The sequence below is a fragment of the Mycteria americana genome, chromosome 1 (genome assembly GCF_035582795.1).
Source record: "Mycteria americana isolate JAX WOST 10 ecotype Jacksonville Zoo and Gardens chromosome 1, USCA_MyAme_1.0, whole genome shotgun sequence".
In the NCBI taxonomy this organism is placed as follows: Eukaryota; Metazoa; Chordata; class Aves; order Ciconiiformes; family Ciconiidae; genus Mycteria; species Mycteria americana.
The window spans coordinates 60588185-60608577 of NC_134365.1; the positions used below are offsets into that span (position 1 = coordinate 60588185).

At 44.7% G+C, this 20393-nt stretch overlaps 1 protein-coding gene across 2 annotated transcripts in view; it reads left to right on the top strand.

Moving 5' to 3' along the window:
* SYN3 (synapsin III) overlaps positions 1–20393 on the top strand; it is a 183101-nt gene that overhangs the window by 23932 nt on the left and 138776 nt on the right. The window contains exons 3-5 of one of the 2 annotated variants that reach the window (XM_075501708.1): positions 2546–2637; positions 5311–5313; positions 15906–16062. In XM_075501708.1, coding sequence (XP_075357823.1) covers positions 2546–2637; positions 5311–5313; positions 15906–16062 — 252 coding nt within the window. The remainder of the gene's footprint in view (positions 1–2545; positions 2638–5310; positions 5314–15905; positions 16063–20393) is intronic. The other variant, XM_075501700.1, reaches the window with a different exon arrangement.

The window sequence follows — 20393 nt, forward strand, 5'->3', positions numbered from 1 at the left end:
TAGGATTGTCCCTCAGCTGTGATTGTATATCTGGATGTTTTGGGGGTGCGGTAGCTGAGTCCCGCTGACCCTCTTTCCACTCCTCCCTCCTTGCCAGGGTGCCCTGGACAATGGTTGCCAAAGGGGATTTCTCCTTTTCTTCCGGCTCTTGACATTAGCAGGCCTGAAATTGGTCCTGGCAGTTTGGTATGAAGTACTTACCAGCTCGGGGGATTCCCAGGCCTGTTTGGATGTCAGGTGTCTGAACACAGCTTTGTTTGGTCTGAATGCCTCCGGGCAACGCCTGTCAGACTGACTTACTTAGACTGTAAGTGCCAGCCATCAGATGAAGATTGCCCATTTTCACCCCCAGCAAAGCAAAGTGTTAAGCCCTTTAGTAAAAAACCATTATGGAAAAAATCACGGCATAAAACCCATGAAAACAGCGACCTAAGACATTCCTCTCTTGCCCTGGTGTTTGCATCAGATGATGCATCCCTCAGCTGCAGAAGCTGAAGGTCCAGCTCAGTAACACTCTGCTTTCAAAGTGGAACATCTCTGAGGCGTACCCAGACACAGAGGTGGTAAAACCATCCTTTGAGCTCCCCAGTCCATAGAGCCCCTCGAACCCACATGTAAGCTAGCAAGCTTGCCTTGACCCACTGGGGAGCTCACTGATGAGCATCTGCTCTTGCTGAATTTGTTCAAGGTGGACTCCCCCCTCCCTACATCTATTGAGATTTTTTAAATGTATAAAATGCAGGTGCCCTTTAGAGGTACATATTTTCTTATCTCTCATCCAATACCATCACTGAAGAAGCATGGCTGTGGCCAAGGCAGCGCTGTGCAATCTCATAAGAAAAGCCCAGCCACTCACCTGAACCACTGCCATTCCCTCTGTGTGTGTGCGTGTGCGTATGTGTTTGAAGTAGGATTTATTTCTTGGCAACAGGAATTTTCCCCCTCCTTTCATTGTAATTGGGAGTTACAGTGATGTAAGCTCATGTAAGGGTGTTGCTTTAAAAAGTTTACACAGGGCCGCAGACATGAAATCTTATTACATCATTGGGTCACCAATCCACGGTCATTGCTTTAAAATTATGTGGATTTTAAAAAAAGAAGTTGGAAGTGATTTTTTCATTTGTCGTCTGGCCTCTGAGCCTTTACAGGTGCACCAGTTCTCCATTGGCAAGTTTTTTCCATGCGTTCATGAGGACAGAACATGCTTTTTTTTTCATTTTGGGGGGGGTGTGGGGTGTGTATAGAAGTTGTTCCTGGCACTATCTTTTGGCTCCAGCTAGTAGAATTATCATAATAACGTTAAATACTACAAGAATATCAATAAAATCACAAGCATTAGCAACACCATCTGAGTGCTCTGATATTAGGTAGCCCCTGGTTAGAAGATGATTTTACTGCTGCCCAGTCTCCATCATACTAAGTCTGAAAGAAACACATTAACAGGAAGGGGAAAAAAAAACTCTTCAAAGGGAGAAGACTAAATTTTCTGTCTCAAAACCTGAAACTTGATATACACAGGCACTAATTTAATATAGGATTCTGAATCCATACAGGTATGTTTGCATCATGCTGGAAAGGGAGGACTGGCATGGCACAATAATAGGCTATTCTAGTCTGGGGTCTACTCGTTTGCTCCTAAAGGACAGAGCTATGATTTGGAGCCCAAGTCAAGCACTGATCAGCTAATCCTGCCATCCTTCTCCTACTGAGTGGCCTGAGACCGTCAAGTCTCGCTGGCACTCCTGTCTGCGGGGCAGCTGAGCCAGCGGCCACACGGGGGTTTATCACAGCTCTCGCCCCGTTAATCGCTCTGATTTGTGTCTTAACCTTCACTGACACCCACTGCAGTCGTAATTGCCCCCGTGCACATTGCCTTTTGCTCCCTGTAGCTTAAATATTCCTTGCCAACCTTTCTGGCCTTGTAAGTTGCACCTCTTCTAAAATATAAAGTGTTTTAATAATTGAGCAGTACTGTTAATAGCCTACCCAGCTTTGCTAACCCTTTAATAGTTAAAATCTTAATAAGTAAACTGCATCAGGTGGGTTTCTCTGCTTATCACCTTCCTGCAGCATAATGCGGCTTTTTAGCTATTTAGGGAGGTTTAAATCTTTTGTATTAGGTTTATAGCTGGCCAGTGGCACGACAGCCAACTCAGACATAATTCTAAATGGATGTTTCCAAGTGGAAACTTGGAATTTGAATTCAAATGACCTTACCTCTTTTTATTATTATTATTATTCTTTCCTGTATGCGTTTTTCAGCTTGCTCATTCTTAATTCCTTCAGTACTTATTACTGCAATAAGCCTAATCCTGTATACTTGTACACCCTAAGCGTGGGAGCCATAAATACTTCTGCAGTCTCTCCAGGGCAAATCAGCTGTAAGTGGATCTCCCATTGCCTCACGGAAAAAAAAAAAAAAAAAAAAAAAAAAAAGGAAAAGAAGGAAAGGCACATTCCAGCCGAAGACAATTCTGTGTCTGTGTCCGTGTGTTTGTGTCTCTGCTGCCCTCGAGTAATGCTCTGTCCTTTTGCTCTGCTCCAGGCTGAGTTCTCCGAGCTGAACCTGGCTGCTTACGTCACAGGCGGCTGCATGGTGGACATGCAGGTCATGAGGAACGGCACCAAGGTGGTAAGGTGAGGAGCACCAGCTTGTCTTGAAAATCGGGCTTTCTGGAGCAATGTTGGGGCAAGCAGGATGACCTCACGGTCTGACCAGTATCTGAACTAGGGCAGCACATTCCTGATGACTTGAAGGTTTCCTGGAAGCAGTGGAAAGACTGACCTGACTCTGGTGGTTTTGTATCAGGTCTCAGTTGCACATTATGCCATACAGTCATTGTTTCCAGTCTAGACCCTTCATGCAACCACAAATACCTCCTTTTCAGGTTCTTTTTAGCTTCACGCCTCCCAGTAAAAGGGGCCATGGATCTTCCTTTCCCTTGATTTTTCTCTCATTGTAAACAGTGGCTTGCATTCATTAGCCTACCTGTGTTAGGTCCTGATCCCGGTGGACTACCCTTGCAATAGCCACAAAGCCTTTCCACGATCCTGATCCTTGCAGCCTGATTTGCTCCTGAAATATCACCTTTTTTGGCAGAGATTCCCAATGCTCTGGCCTTGCCCTGTGGTATATCTCAGAGGTAATACCATATCTCTGTTTGATGGGGATTTCTGTCACTACTAGCATTACTTTGTAATTGTAGTCATTGCAAGAGGACTCTTTTCCTGAGCAATGCTTCCCCAGTCACGCACCCAATTCACTTTCCAACAGCATTGCTCCCCTTCTTTCTGACACCAGAGTGCCTGCAATTTGGAGTTAATGTTAGATGCATTCTTACTGGTGCTACATAAAGAGCAGTGTAAGTTGTCACATCTGTGTAGCATGGTAAAATGCCTCTGTTTACATAGCCCTGATATTATCTTTCACCCTTTTATTCCCAAGCCTACCTCTTCATGAGTTTCTGTCATTACAACTTCTAACTCTACATTTCATCTTTGACACAATAGCTTTTCTTTGTTCATGTTGAAATCTCATTGCTATTCCAAATCCATTTTTCTAGCCTCCCTACTTCTTTTTGTACAATTCTTTTGCACTTTTTGGTGTATACAGCATCTCCGAGTTTAATATTGTTCACACATTTAATCAACGCTTTTGTCTGTTTGCTTCTAGTTCAGAAATGGAGACACATAATACAGAATGTAGGGATATTTTTGAAAGGGATTATCAGAACAGCTGAAAAATGGTGATTCTGAGTGTGCTGGCCTCAGTTTAATTTCTCAGGATGTCATTTCCAGTCCAAACAGTGCAAAGCAACACTTGTCACTGTCAATTAGCTATGACTGTGGTCCATCAATTCATTTCAGGTCTTGACAGCTCTTAATACGTCCACAAGTCTCCATTCGTTCTTTGGTACAATTTCATGAGCCTCTGCTAAAAACTTTTAAGGTTGAGTCTGTTACATCCATTTGCTTTCTCTCGTCCCACAAATGTCTGTTTCTCAGTGAAACAAAGCGTATGTCCCGTGAACCAGCCTCTGGAGCATCCATCAGACAGTGCGCTGTGCTAATGCATTCTTGTGTTTGCTTGCTCACGACGCTGGAAGGTTTCCCAAGAACCATTTCCTAGGTTGATCACATCTTCATTTTCCTTCCCGTGCCTTTCCTCCCAAAAGCCATTCATACATCTGGCAGAAAGATCTTGAGCTATTAAGCCGAAACTGAAGACAAAATTTATTTCACAATAGTGTCTGGGGCATGGTGTTCATGTTTCTGCTCGCAGTAAATACACAGGTATCACAGCTAGCCTATTTGCGTGGATATTTATATATGAAAATGCATGTTTTTATGAATGGCATTAGTTCAGGTTTTTTGTTTTCGTCTATGCATGTTTAAGGACACATCCATTTGTGTGGTGGGAAGTGGATTTGGCAAATACATACTTGTCTGGATACCCAATTTATATGGCATGTGTTGTCCATGGTTTGTTATAGTCCTCACGAGCACTAGCCATTTGTTTATAACCTGTGCTGATGTGCCCCTGTCCTGCCCAGCCCAGTGAGTTTAAGAGCTCAGGCCAGCCAACTTCCACAGCCACTCTTACCAATACTTTAGAAGTTACAGAAATAAAAACTCTTCTTCACTCTAGAGGGTGAATTACGGAGCATACTGCTACTGAGCTGCGTGGAGGCCCCTCAGCCCATCCACATGGATGCCGCTAGCTTCCCACTCCCTCCAAGACTCCCCATCCCGCCCGCAGCCGTGTCCTGCTCCGTGTCCCTTGGGGTGCCCAGCCACAGGCAGATGCCACGCGGGACACCTTCAACTCACGTGTGCACCAGCCCTGCTGCTGATGACATCTTTTTTCCATCACTTATTAGGCCTCTGTTAATTATTAAGCAAAATGCTCAGTCAAAAGTCAGAATGTTTCTAGGTGGTGAGATACAATACTCATCATGGTTTTTGAATACCCAGAGTCCTTGGAAATCCCACTGACAAGTTATAGGAAAGAAATACAACAGCATCTTGCTAACAGGCACGTCTGGGATCCCCCCCCTGCAGGAGCCCTGCCTTCTTCACACTCTTCTTCAAAGCGAAGGCAACAGAGCGTGGCAGTTTAGTCGAAAGACAGTGAATATACTACAGACCAGTGGATTTTAAATCAATGAAATAATAAACTTTTATAACAACAACAACAGCAACAATAATAATAATAAAGCAACCACTGGGCTATTCTCTCCAGTTTGAAATTATGTTAACTGATAAACTATCTAACAATCTACTAGCCTATTAAATTCTGTCATTTTGCAGCAGGTCTCCTCGTTCTTTCTTTAAACTGGGGACATCCTATTGCACATTTAAATCAGAGCTTGCTCTTTGCTGATCCCTTGATCCTTTCTGACACCTTGGCGTTAAGGCATTCTTTTAGACCCTGTGCCAACTGATTTGAACTGCACCAGGAAAGAATTGTGGTTCTTTTACCTGGAAGATAAATCCCCTAATAAGAAGGTATAACAGTCCTTGAAGCCCTACACTTACCATTTGCCTCAGGCAAATTTTAAAAACAAAAGGAGCTTTAGAAGCATTATTGTCAATTAAAGAGAGCAAGGAACTGGAAGTATACAAGCCTCCATGACTATGGAGGTTTGTATGCTTGTGTGGATCTTGAAACCAGTAGCTACAAGTAAGTTAGCAAACAACATAACTGAAGCCAGGCATTACTTTGCTTGCCTGATTTTTAAAACAAATGTGTCTCCCAGAATTTAATTTTACAGTAACAAAATTCTGGGTGTCCACCTCCTTTTTTTTAGCTACTAAGTTCTGCACATCTGTAGGATGGGGTGAGGGATTTGATAGTCTCAGTGAAATGTGCTACTGGAGAGAGAGAATATCATCTAACAAATCTAAAAAACTGCATGTGTTTTTTCTGTGCCAGTTCCACCATGGTATGCGATGGCTGCATCAGCCTATTCAGCACAGTTTCTTCAGAGTTAGAAGAAAAAGAGCTGGCCATGGAGTATCTCATGTAGTCTCTAGCACGCACTTTACCGTTTCAGTGCCCTGTAACATGTGCCCTGACTGAGGACACTGCAGGAGGATGAGCTGGGCACCAGGAGCAGCGTTGGGCTCCGCCGGGCTGGGGGGGGGAATCTCCACACGTTGGTCCTTGTTACCACAGCACTTCTTTGGGTAAAATTGGCACCAGAGCTTCCCCAGTGAAAAGTTAAATGTGGGAAGCAGGAGGTGGCACTTATTCATCCCAAAGGATCCCTCACCAACTTAGACATAGCAACCCCTTCAACAGAGAAATGGAGTCATTTCTGGGTGCGATGGCTGGACGACTAAGCAGTGTGAAAAAACGAGCGTGGGCTGATGCCTGCTTTTAAAACACTTGGGTGGATTCTTCATCCTCCTTCCAGTGCATGCACAACTTCCTTTTGCACAGGTCTACACACACACACACACACACACACAGAGTGAACCGTCTGGAGTCTAATTTACCTTAGAAAGCTCTTGGGCTGTGTCACCTCTGCTGGGGTTAGATGTAAGGAATGGGATTTTCATTTTCACTTGTCTTCATTTCTCTGAAGGGCCCTTCATACCAATGTTTCCACAGTGCAAAGAGGCCATCGGTGCTGGCACTGCACCTACTCTGAGGTGCATTTATGCTTTCAGGATATTATAAAAGTGTCTTAGTATAAATGAGAATTTGGGCGCTCTCTGCTTCTGACAACACTTAGACTCCCAAACTATGATCTCAGCCTCTGCATTAGATTAAATGCAGTCCTGCATTTGCCTTTTGGGCTTTACAAGCCTTCAGCTATTAATTCCAGTAGATGTGGGAATAAGGCAGGGATATGTTGAAAATCTGGACAGCTTTCTTACATGGGGAATACTAATGTCTTTGGGAGCATTTCAGACTTCTAAGGATACAAATTAATCATGCACCAGACTGCTCTCATCTCCTGTCTCCCTGTGGAGCTGGCTCTTTTGCCATTGGGGCTGATCATCCAGGGGAGAAAGCACATTTTCATGTGTCTGCATGGGACCTACCACAGTGGTGGCCATAACACTTACAGTGTGGTATGCAGACTCACTGTAATATCACAGTACAAACAGCAGCTGATGGACCAGGAGATGCCCAGGGTCTGAAATGGGGAGGACCCCGCGTGGAGCAATGGCCCTGGCAAGTGGGGAGGGGTGACAAAACTGACAGCAAACCAAAGAGGAGCTGAGCACCGTGGACAAAGCCTTGCTGTGGGGAAGGATCTCTGCCGTGGAGTGGTGTTTAGTCCTACAGGCCTTGCCTGAATTTGGCCAGTCTGTATAAGAAGGTGCGTGTCTCACCCTGCTCAGCCTGGATGACATGCCCTTGTCACTCGCAGCTGTGGTGGGGTCAGTGAACGCTCTGATTCCTCCATACACGCCCACTCATTCCTTTAATTAACACTGACTTTCCCGTTGGTTCCAGCTGATTCAGTGCTTCTACTATGCTCTGCACTCTGATAACAGGACGGTAGCCTGTTGAATCAACATCCCAAATAGACCAAGACCTGAAAGTGCTTTTTTCCCGAAGCATATTTTTGCACTGCAAGCTGCAGTACAATCACAGCATGAGGAAGCAAAACCTTTCACATGGGAGGAGCGGGGAAGAAACTGGCCAGCCCGGCAGCAGGTGTTTTCCCGCTATTCAGAGCTTGCAGACCCCAGGAGATGTGTACTCTGGCTAAAAAAGATCTGCCTGATCCAGGATGCAAGACTCTTTTCAAGTCCAGCGAGGACACTGTCCTCTGCCCACTGCACCTTTTCCCATCCCAGTACATGCACCCACCCCACGGGGCCATTGACAAGCTGCCCCCTGAAAGAGTTATGTGGGTTTTCTAACCTATAGAGGCCATGCTTTCTCACCAGACAGTAGCTGCACATTGCTAGGAGATGGATGTTTTCTTGTCTCTCGAGGACTATTCATTCACAGGAGTTGGTGGTTTCTTGTAGTTCTTCTACAGGCATAATATGCAGGGAGGTCATGGGAGTAGCTACTGTCCCTGGACACTGATGTAGGACACATTGGTAGGCAGTACGTCACTTTCCAGCTTCTCATCTTCCAGGAAGCTTGTGTCAAAGAGGAACCCTAGGCTCTGTCTAGTCCCTGTCTTTTTTAATTTAACTCTTGATCTAACTGGAGTCTTTTTTAGAATGTCTTTTTCTATTTTTTTGTTGCTTCCAAACCAAAATTCTGAAAATTTCTGTGAAGATGCAGATGGGAGAAAAAATGGGAGAAACTAATTGGGAGAGTTTAGGTTTCTAGAAGCCAGATGGAAAAATATGTTGAGCGCATGGTTCTCCCAGGATTCACAGAATGTGCCACATGGTATAGTACAATATGTTATATATATTTAACACTGAGCAACATTTGGGCAATATTTTTGTATTGATGGCGTGGCAATCTGCAGATGTAATGGAGAAGTGTGTGATACAGCATGTAAGCCTTTGAAAGTGCACTTTAGGCAAAATATCAACATGCCAAATGACCACTTCCTTCACCAAAATACCCTGCAGAGACAATGGGCTGGGACAAGGTGTCAAATAGGGTAGACCCTGGCAAGCTGCAGTTACACATGAAGCAATTTAACACCTCCAGTAAACGCTTATAAACCGAGAAATTATTCCCACGTGGGGGATGATTTACCGTCATCTTTCACTAATATCTCCCCCCTCTTCACCTTCCTGTCCCCGTCCTCATTTTTTTGAGCAGGAGCTAAAAAAGAGAAGAGAAGTTGGGGTGTGCTTATTTATGTATGTATTCTCAGTTGCTTCCACCTCAGCTCCTGCTGCTAAACAGCTGCTTGGAGGCCTGCTTCTCCCCTCGGGGTTTACTGATCTCCCAGATGAATAACGTCCCCCCTCACCTCCCCGGCAGCTGGCGCCCAGCCGACGTGCAGGCAGGATGCTGACACTTATTGGGAAAACATTTGGCATGCAGGCAGCTGCCAGAAAGTAAAAGTCACTCTGAGCAGACCAGGGTGGGGAGCATCTCAGAGACTAAACTACTCCCTGGCCCTTTTCACATTTACAGTAATTCTTTCCAATCAGAAATGTGCTGTCAGGGCCTAGAGCACTATTAATTAGTTAATCCTGGACTGAATGCAAGAATGTTTAAAGACTGTTGTAGATTGTTTCAGTCTTGATCGGCCTTTTTTTTTTTTCCCAATCCTGCCTTAATTTGTCTCCTTTCTAGTTGGGTTTTTACTAAGGCTTCTTCCAGGGAATGGCAAACAGAGAAGTGAAGGGCCAAGTCCTGCTGCACCTGCACTATACTGGTCAAGGTGGGTCTTCATTAACGACCTGCTATTGGGACAGAGTGCAGCCTCAGCAAGCTCATGGGTGGCAACAAGTTGGAGGGTGGGGAGCCATAGATATGCCAGAGGGCAGAGCTGCCATTCAGAGGCACCTCAACACCTGGGGAAATGGGCCAACAGGAACCTCATAGCGTTCAATAAGGAGAATCGCGAAGTCTTGCGGTGAGGGAGGAATAACCCCAATACTGCTGGGGGGCAACTGGAGAGAAAACAGCTCTGCACAAAAGGACCTGCAGGTCCTGTGTGCCCTTGCGGGCAAGAAGCCCTATGGCTCACTGGGCGGTATTAGCAAGCATGTAGCTAACGAGACACTATTCGCATCTGGAGTACTGTGTCCAGCTGTGAGCTCGCCAGTACAAAAAAGGCATTGACAAACTGGAACAAGTTGAGTGAACGGCCACCAAGCTCATTGAACTGGACTAAAAACATCCAAGGAGAGGCTGATAGACGACTTTCTTCAGTCTGTAAGAGGAGGCTGAGGCGGATCCACCTACAGCCATCAGACAACTAAGAGGAGGGTGTAAAGAAGATTAAGCCAGGCTCTTCTTGAAGGTGTGCAGTGAAAGCAAAAGAAAAAAACAGGCACAAGTTGCAGCAGGTGAAATTCTAATTAGTTACAAATTTTTAAAAAATTTCCACAATGAGGGTGGTCAAATACTGGAACAAGTGCCCAGAGAGGCTAGGGGATCTTCATCCTCGGGAATATTCAAACTTTGGCTGGACAAGACCCTGATCAACTTAAAGTCATGTCAAAGTTAGCCCTGCGATGAGCAGGGTGTTGGGCCAGATGATTTCCAAAGATCCTCTCTGAGCTAACTTACTCTATGACTTTATTCTGTGGTGTTGGAAAGTATTTGGATCACCTTCTGTAAAAGCTTTGGATCACAAGCATTTTGAAGGCAAGCTGCTGTTGGCCCGTGTGGTTGTTACTACTTTGAGGCATCGTCCGGGTCCACATGCTTTTCCTTGTCAAGGCTGATCAGTTTACAAGTAAAATATATGGCAGACTTAGGAGACTGCCACAGTACAGTTCAGAGAGTGTGTGACGTGATTTTATGGCTCGTTGACCATTGGTCTGTGGCTGAGAAGCAAATCAGAGCATCTTCCAGCGCGTCCTCATCTGCATATAGTGGTACAGGTCCTACTGCAACCATGATTCCTGGTTCCTACTGCTTTTGCTACACTGATCTCCCCCACACCCCATGGTTTTTTTCCAGCCATTCTCTATTACAGTGTCCCAAAAGACCCCGTGCTCATCTCCTCCAGCCTGGTAAAGACAGGTCATTCTTTATTCTATGTGGCTTTCTTGTTTCTCTAAAAACAGCTCTGCGTTACCTTATTCATATAAGTAATCACATTCATTCTTTCTTTAAAAAACTTCAGTAGGGTTTACTTCTTTCTGTGGAAAATATGACATGAGGTTTTGACTGAAATGAGATTTTTTTCTTAGCAAATTTCCCATTTTACTATGACATTGGACATAACATTAAATCTAATGTCATGATAGGTGAAAATGTCGTAGATTTCATATTACTTTTCAGTAATGTAATTACAATACTATTAACACCCAAGTAAAGCACAAAAAGAACTTGTTCCTATTTGTAAATGTCATTTTCTATTAGCTCTCAGAGACCTGAGGCACTGCATAGTTGGAGGGATTATTGCACTTGTCAGGTAGTTGCAGCCACTTATGGCTTGGACTTGTGCCTCAGAAGCTTGCCTGAAGGCTCCATTAATTGCCAGTAATGCAAAGCTTGTTGTATCATATTGCTTAATTATGCACTTTTCTTCCTCTCTGTGTCATGCCAAGCAGATAGGAAAGGCTTTGGAAGATAACTTAGTCAAAATGTGTTGATCACTGGGAAGTGTCAGAAAACTGAATAAAGCCTCCTTGAATAATGGAGGGTAGACAGAACCTGAAGTGAGGATGTGCATCTTCAGTGTCCAGGGAAAAGGTTTTTCTATTGACATGAAGGGCGAAGTGTCTTGTAAGACTGGCACGCTTTAAGAAAGAAAGCAGGAGAGCCCATTCTTCTCCCACAGCACGGGCAAAAAGCTCTCTAAACCCCTCGTGGTGCTAAAGTATAAAGCAGGTCTACTCTTTGGCTGCAGGTGATTATTCACAGTGGAAGGGATCATTAAAAGGTATTTTAACAACATAATCTGTTCTTGTGTGTTCTTTCTTCATGCCCATGAAGCTCTTTGTGCTTCAGAGAGAAAAGCTGAAGGCCCAGGAAGCAAGACAGAGTTATGCCTATATGCAGAAATAAGAAATAGGAAATCTCTTTAAAGCACGAAACCTCCCAGCAGGATTTGCTGTCATCATCTTCTCTAACCCAAAGCAGGCTGGGGACCTGCTTTCTGCAGAGAAATGTTATTTATGGTCTTTTCAGGGCTGATCTTCTTCTCATAATTAGAGAAGTTAGACACATGGTCACCAGAATAGCTACTGCTGCTCCTGAGATGTTTAACTTCCATATTTAACATCAGGAATCTCTTAAATTGTTTTATATTCCCTCATTTCTGACAAAACTATTTCCAAGACAGCTAATGCTGTCACAGATTTAAGGATAGATGGGTCCAATCTAAGAAATTATATTCTGCAGTCAGATCTCTTCCTATTAGCTATTTTGGATCCAGGTTTTATAATTAGGTTTGTCTCTAAAGTATAGTTTTACCACTAAGAAAGCGAAAGACTGCTAAAATGCACTGGAACAAGTTGAAAAAGAGTTAGTTAAATGCAAATAAGCATCCTGCACCACAGTATCAGAGTCCAGGCTCAGGACTGGCAGCACTAGCAGCTTCCTAGCCAAACACTCGTCATCACCCGGCGGTGACTGACTCTGGTAATCGCTGGCCGATCTCAATTGCCAGGGGGAGAGGTAGGCTGAGCGGCTGCCATGTGCCTTGGCTAGCATCTCTGGACAAGGAGGCAACTACTGCAAAGGGAGAAAAGCCACAGGGACCTGGGGGGGCTGCTTCACTCTGGGAGTGGCCGGTTCAGTCGTGCACCACTCGGAGCACTGAAAGGCTTGTGCCCTGTGTGGCAGAGGCCATTGCCTGTGGTGACACGAGCTAAAGGAAAGCACCTTTCCGTTCCAGAGAAAAATGAAATCTCACCAGCTATTTCAATTTGAAAATGAAATTTTTCCAGTCTCCTGAATTTTTTTTTTAAAAAACAAAGGATTCTTGTATCTCTATGCCACTCTGGGAACGTGTTACATGCATTTGAGTGGCCTTTATTTTGCCAGGCAGTGCTAGGAGCCAAACTCTAAATGAGAACTGAGCTCTTGGGGTCTGAGAAAGGGCTTCTGTAAAAGGGTTGTGGCCGAAGATGGGCTCCAGCTTCCTCCTGGAAGCTTCATCCATCTGGCTGTCATGCTAAGGAAGATTCATGACTTCAGGTAGGTGTCTGCCACGCAGCCCAGGAAGGACACCGCACCAACACGCAGAGCACAGCTTATTAGTGACGTGTTTTAAATCTGTGTTTTACTTTTAGTTCCATTTACTTATCCCATCTCCCTGTACATTAGATGTTTGAATGGGCTTTCCTGTGTTCTTTCTGTGACCACACCCATTCCCATGACCTGTCTTTAGCAGGCGTCTAGGTACAGTTTTATTCAAGACCGCTCATGGTCATCTAAATACCGGCTGGATAGATCTAGTGGACAGGAAAGGTAGATGCTCCTGCCATAGTTCTCCTGGTCCTGCTGGACTTGGGTGCTTAGGACCTCAGCACAGTAGGTGCTACTGAGTTTGGCTTACCCAAAGGTTTTGGCAACAGTCTTTCAAATGTGGGAATTCTGCCTAACCTGTCTGTCTGCCAAGGATTTCAACTTTCTGTCATGGGAGATGTTACTGGGTTGGGTTGAACTAGGAAAGAAAACAGTTATGCTACTAGCTATTCCAAATCCAAGGCTCGCTATGTTAGCTTAAGCTTTACACTCGGAGAACGAGCGGTAGCTTGCAAAAGTAATCCTCTACCAAAAAAGCAAGAATCCTCGTGTGAAGCAATGAAGCTCTCTTCTTCCCAGATCACTGGTACCTCCAGTTATTCTTTTTTCACGCCACCATTCCTACCATGACTATTATTTCCCTATTACTGCCTGCTATCCTTCCTAGCCCCTCGCCTTACATTTTGCCACTGGTCTATTTCTCTGTTACAGATGTCTTGCAGACTTTGGGGCTCTCTAGCTGATGTTTATTCGCAGCTAGTCCCAGGCCCTGCACTCCTCTGCCTTGTTCTCAGTATCCATGGGAACATCCTCATTGTCCCGCGGCTCGAAACAGGGATTCAGTGTCCACCTTCGCTTTAGAGATTCACTCCTCATCTGCTGCGTGAGAGAGTGCTCTGCCTTCCTACACTATGCCGAGTTTAAGAATGGGCTTTTCTACGTTAATTCTGTATTCTTGTATCCATCTTCAAAGTTGAGACGCTCTTCCTTTGCCAGGATCTGAAAAGACAAGAGCTTTTTTTCTAAACTTTTGGCTGGCAGAAGTAAAGCCACTGAAGGCAGTTTCCCAGCCGCTGCGTGACCTCCCCTCCAGCTGGCCATGCTCATTTGCATGCTGCCTCCCCACCACAGCACCACGTCCCCACCCCGGGGCGCTGGGGCAGATGTTCAAGGGCAAATATTGCCGCTTCCTCTAGGGAGACCGGAGACCGGTCTCCGGTCTCCGGAGACCGATCTCAGACCATTAACAGAGACCGGTCTGAACCATTACCATGCAGCTCCAGTAAGTGCTGTTCCCTAAGTCAAGTCTGGGGAAAGACTTGAGCCGTAATGGGGACCATTTTCTTCTTCATACGCTCAGAAAGCTGAATGAAGGAGGGCCACGCCTGAAGATCCTGCCCCTCCAGGCACCACAACTGTTTAGTAACTCCACACAGGTATCAGGTCCTGGTCCTAGGAAGCTGATTAATCCTTCCTAAGGACCTCTGTCTGCCTCTGAGGTACTTTCTACACAGCAAGTCCAGCAGAATGGAGCAGCTCAAGCTTTCCAAGATTTGTATTCACTTGCGGTTTCTCAGCAGGGGGTCACCGCTTGCCTCACCCCCATTGACACCAGGGAGGTCCATAAATCAGCTGCACAGTGATAGCGCAGCCCTCCCGATGCTCATTATGCATCTTGCTGTTGGAGGAAAGCACCACCTTTGGTGCCAAGTACATTAGGGAACATGCCTGGGTTTAAAAATACTCCATGGGAGGGAATCACAACATTTCCAAAGCTTGGCCTCTTGCATCACAAAAGCAGAGCATGCTCCTCACCATGTCTCGGGCGATAACAAAAGCCCAAGGCCAACAAACAAAATGAACAGCTTTAAAACAACAAAGCTGTGCTGGGTTTTGTATACAGTGTTTGTTGCCACAATCTGGCCCAGAGTCACCATCTCGGATTTCCCTGCCAGAATGATGGAAATATAAATAGGGGCTATAAACCCAAAGTATTTCCAGCTCATACATCCAAAGGATAGAAATTATAGTCTCTTAGCAAGGAAAATGTTCAAGGGTAGTGAGGTAATGGGACCTGGTTACAGAGCTCATTTCTCTGAAAAACTTTAATACAGCATGGAAATTTTTCCAATGTCCTTGATGCAACCTCTGCTAAAGTATAAAATAATCCCCTGTTTCAGTGGAAAAGCCCCTTCCATGCCTTCGAGAATGAACTGCTGAGCTCCATTTTGGGAACAGTTTCTTTCCAGCTGCTGTTTCCAGAGATTCCTGAACGGCTCCGAAGACACAGCGTCAGCAAGGAATGAAATCTGGCTGTTTGAAAGATAATCCGTCGCCTGTTGGCTTACCTAGAAAGGGCCTCATTTTTCTGTGCGTTTGCTGAAAGCTGCTGCTGTTGAACCATAGGAGTCCCGGCTCCAGTCTTGCTAAATAATATTCTGGAAGTCCACGCCATGAGTCACAGCACTGGATGAGGGGCTCTGCTCATTTGATTAATTACATTACCATGCCTGCCCTTTACTTGTTGACTTATAGCCATAAGAGCCTGGGATGTGCTGCGTATGTAGTAAACTGATTAAAGAGGGAATGTATGTCAATGTACGGATGTGTACAATAGCTTTTTGAAATCCCTTGTGATCTTCCCACCCACTGGGCATTGCTTCAATATCGAGTTCAATCGTCAGGAAACAAACTTGCTCCCTCATCTGCGTCGCACATTGCAACGAGCTTGCCAAATATGGCCAAGCTTTTAGAAAGAAAGAATCCCCCCACCAGTGAATTTATGACCCTTGGCTCCGCTTGGGGCTTGTTCCTGTGCATGCCTGAGTGACATGGAAACTGCAGCAAATCTGTTTGGCCTGTTTCTATGCTCTCACACTTGTAGCTATGTTGGATTTTTCCTTTTTTTAATGACTATGGGTTTTACGTTTGGTTTGTTACCTTCTAACGCAAGCAATCCATGACAAGAGGCCCAAAGAAGAGCAACATGTGTTAATGGAAAGAAAAGGGAAGGATAGAAAAGAAACAAGGAGAGGCTAGAAGTGTTGCTGAGCATTTGGAAGTAAAACGTCACTCCCCTCATCTCTTCCAGGTCCTTCAAGCCGGACTTTGTCTTGATCCGGCAGCACGCCTACAGCATGGCGCTGGGAGAGGACTTCCGCAGCCTGATCATCGGCCTCCAGTATGGTGGCATCCACACGGTCAATTCCCTCTATTCCATCTACAACTTCTGCAGCAAGCCATGGGTGGTAAGTGATGCTCCAGCTCTACTGCATGCCAACACTGGAAAGATATCTGGTACCGATAAAGCACCAAACTCAGCTTCCAATCTGTTTCATAGGAATTTGCCTCTTTAGGTTAAAACCACCATCTAAACAACCTTTGGAACCCAGCTGGGAATTCTCAGGGAAAAAAACTACCAGCATTGCTCCTTTATCAGCCTCTAGTAATCAGCCTCACCCTGAGCGGGACGTTTCACCTGTCCCAGACTCTAATGTGTCACAAACAGCTAACAGTACAGTAACACCTAGATTTCTTGTAAGGCAGAGCAGATGAATAGTAATAGATTAATAGTATCAGATCAATAGTAGCACGTCTCTGTCCTGACCAAAACATGGTAAAACTACCTTAAAAGAAACATTAACATTCGCTGTTTTAGAAGGTATCTGAACTATACGATTTCTAGCATCTTGTATTAGATGCGCACTTGTGGTATCCAGGTGCCCCAGCCTAAGACTAAGATTATCCATTCCTTGCAGAAGTGCAACCTGCACTTGTCTTCTCTTGGCTTCTCTTCCTACTTTTTCCGGGTGGTGCTTTGTTGTGAGGAAATTAGCTGAAAAGAAAGGCAAGAAAGATAGAGAGATGATTCCTCCAACAGCTAGGTCTAGGAAAAAAGGGAACATAGAATGACAAAGATCTGGGAAAGAGGCAGAAGGAAAGGGGAAAGCATGTAGAGTTTTTCAGCAGTTTCAGAAGAAAATACAGTATTATCGTAAAGTGTTGGTTCATTGAACCTGAAAGACTGTACCTTGGAAACACCTTGGGCTGAGTCAGCTCCTGGGGAGAACAGGACAGTGTTTTGATATTTTGCGCTGGCAGCCCCCTTCACCTGTTCTTTAAATTTTGTCAAGTTCACCTAAAAATCTCAGAAAACCTTAAAAAATATTATCATTGGCTTGTCTCAACCCCAGATCAAAGTTTGTAATAATTCCCCAGACCTGTTTTATGACCAGCTCTAAGTCAGCAGGACCTGCAGGAGCAGAAGAGCCAGAGGAGTAAGGCTGGCTATCATGAGCCACAGGAGCAAGGCTGGCCATCGTAGCACCTGCAGGAAGAAATCAGATGCTGATACTGTTTTGGAGTCCACATCTGGGTCTTCCAAGCAGTTTCATCCCAAAGTGCCCTCTGTGATCACTGATGCTCCCAGAATGGAAATTTCCCTGCATTGTTCTAGGTCCAAAGCAGGGAACTACAGGCTATATCGATGTGACAAGGAGGTGGGACTTTCCAGTATGCCCCCCATGGAAAACTTTTAGATACATTTTTAGGAATTCCCCTTATTGCACAAATATAGCTTGGGGTGAGACCGAATGTTTATAGCAAGTGGTAGCTATCTTCCTCATTACCTAATTAAGTCTTTTTTGTTGTTGTTTTTTCCTTGGAATAAATATCCTCTTAGTCTTCAGTGACTTGACTGGTAGTTCAAATCCAGCTGAGGTCTGTAATGACTCAGACTTTTATTTCCATGACTATGCAGTGTCGGCTTTAACTCATTTCTTACCAAAAAGGTACCAGTGTAATAGACATGGTCTTCTCAGTTTTCACCTCTTTTATGACATCTGGGGGGTTTTTTTGAGACCAAAAGCAGAGTCCTGTCTTTTCCAAAAATGTTGCAGTGCAGTAATGAGAGTAGTGAGACAAAGCTCACTTTTCTATCACTGTATAGGTGGATGATGCACATTTGGCCTCAGTCCCCATTTGAATGACTAGGGTTGCTGGGATCGGAAAGGGAAGAGAAGGATCAAGTACCAGGCTCAGTACAACGCCTTTGCATTGTTTCCTACAGTTGGTCCTACACATGTGAGCATGTTGACCCCAGTGACCAGACAAAAAGCCTCCACATTTACACTGGCTTTTGCTGAAGAAGACAGTCATGTGGTCTATTCCATCTGATTTTGGGGTTGAGTCAGTCAAGGTTTAGTTGACATTTTTCAACTCATGCCTTGTAATTACATTTCTGATGGTGTGCAGGGGCCTCAAAATGTGACAGGCCTATTTTTAGGAATCTGAAATAAAAGAAAACAAACAAACTCAGCACATTGAAGAGAAAAAAAAAAAGAAGAAAAAGAAAAAGCAGGGCTGGCATGGCAGTGTGGGAGAAATTGGCTCTGCCAGTAACTCAGCTCTAGCTATTCTGGGTCCGTTTGTGCCACGCTTTCCTCACGGGAAATACAGCTGGCTCAGACAACCTTCCCAGAGGAGTCAAGGAAACCACTTGTAAACACTTAAAACAGGTTTGCAGAATGCCTCCTTTCCCTACTGCCCCCGCACACACAACACCCCCCGAACCAATGATTGTAACACACTCAGTAATCTAAGAGCTCAGATGGGAGCTGAGCTGGTATTTGGCACCACTGAAATTTTATCAGGTTGAAGCTCAGGTGGAGATTGCACTGGAGCATTTGAGGGCAGAACGCTTCACTGGCAGCAGAATCAGAAAATTTTGGTTTCGTGGTAGCTGGGAAATCAGAGATAGGGACAGACCACTTCGGTGCATGTTCCATTCTGATTGCAAAACAGGCATCTTGAAATAAGGGATCTGCTTAACAAAGATTACTGGAAACTTTTTGGACCTAGAAAACAGTTGAGATAGATGAAGAAATGAAATTAAATACCCCTGGGAAATGTGCTTTTCACTCTCCCTTTTTATTTTTTCCAAAAATGGTTCTATTTCATAGAAATGTTTATGATTTCCTAGAGGGGGATGGAAGTGAGACTGTTTTTCCTTGGCAATTTGCAACAATGTTTTTTCTCAGCAACTCTAATTACAATCAGCTGAGTTTGGGCTTGAGTTTACTCAAACATGCGGCCCCATTTTTTAATGACATTTGCCAGGTTTCCAGTACTGCAATACAGAAATTTCTTCAAAGGTTAAAATTTGCATTAAACACAGGCAGTTTGAAATAGGCATTTCTGAAAGAGAAACAGACGTATTCAGGGGGATCTCACACACAGAGAAACATCTAAGAAACCTAAGTTTTAAGATGATCCCAGAATTATTGAGAAATAATGCCACAAGCACCCTAAACACAATGCTTCAACCACTAATAATAATTTTTGTGTTATAAAAGTTACAATACAAAATACAGTGGGAACAATGCTCAGAGTAGTACTCATATTACATGCAGTAATGTCTGTAATTGTACGGCAACTTTTGCATCTGTAAGACTGCAGGAAATATGAAGTCTTGAAGACAGCTATCTATAGAGTCCAAGAGACTCCCAGCCAAACTGTTATTGACTATCAAGGGACATAGGTTCCCTGATGCCCTAGACACTTCAAAAATATGCAAAAGGCCTTGAGATCCTCTGAATGGATCTTTTTATTTCTCTGTAAAGAGTCCATGCAAGTAACTCTGATGGCCGGCCAGCCAGCCAGGCAAGGCATCTCACTTAAAACCCAGACCGTGCCACATTGCCTTGCCCCGTGTCGTGCTTTGTGGACTGGATGCAATCTCACAAAAAACAGTGGAACCACAGAAAGTAAGAAGTGATACCAAAATGTAGAAGGGGCAGTCATATCTAGCTGAGCTGCTGATAGTAACATTCCTACCCATCTAAAAATGCACTGGGAGGTGCTACTTGAGCTCTGCTATCGGGTATCTAAGAGGCTGCCGCACCATGTAACATGAGTGTCTCTTTGCCAATATCCTGTCCCTAACAATTGCCAAAAAAAAGGGAAAAAGGGGGTAATTGTCCCATGAGGGTCAATACCAAAGTCAGACCTTTTTGCAGGCTTGGTCCATTGAGGAGGCTCCCAGATGGCTGAGTCTCTCATCTGTCCATCTGAAATGCTTGTTATTCCAGCAACAGCCAAGAGCTGTATGCTTCAAAAGGAAGTCCAAGGAACAAGTCAGGACACTGTCTGTCAGATGCACAGTTCCAGTTATATGCACTTGTTCCAGTTATTTTGTTTGAGCTGTTTTCCTAGGATAAATGTACACTGCCTCAACGTCACGGCGTCCATGTTTCGCCAGGGCTGCGTGCACGCGCAGCGAGGGGCATGTGTTGCTCTCAGCCAGGGTGTTTTTCCTCCTCTCCCTGCCTCTGTCTCATTCTGTTTAACTTTTAAGCCCTGTTTGCTCACTTTGCTAGTCAAAACAAGGCTTTATTTTTCTTCTCTAGGATATGCAGGGCTAGTGCAAGTAGTTAAGAGAAGCAAGCTGTCCTCCTTCCCCAACATCAATACTCTCCATGCCAATGATAATTATTCTACACGGGAAGTTTTTCTCTTATCTGCTGATGCATGTGAGGGGGCGGTGGTGTTAGTGATGGGATATGCCGCCTCTTGATGTTTT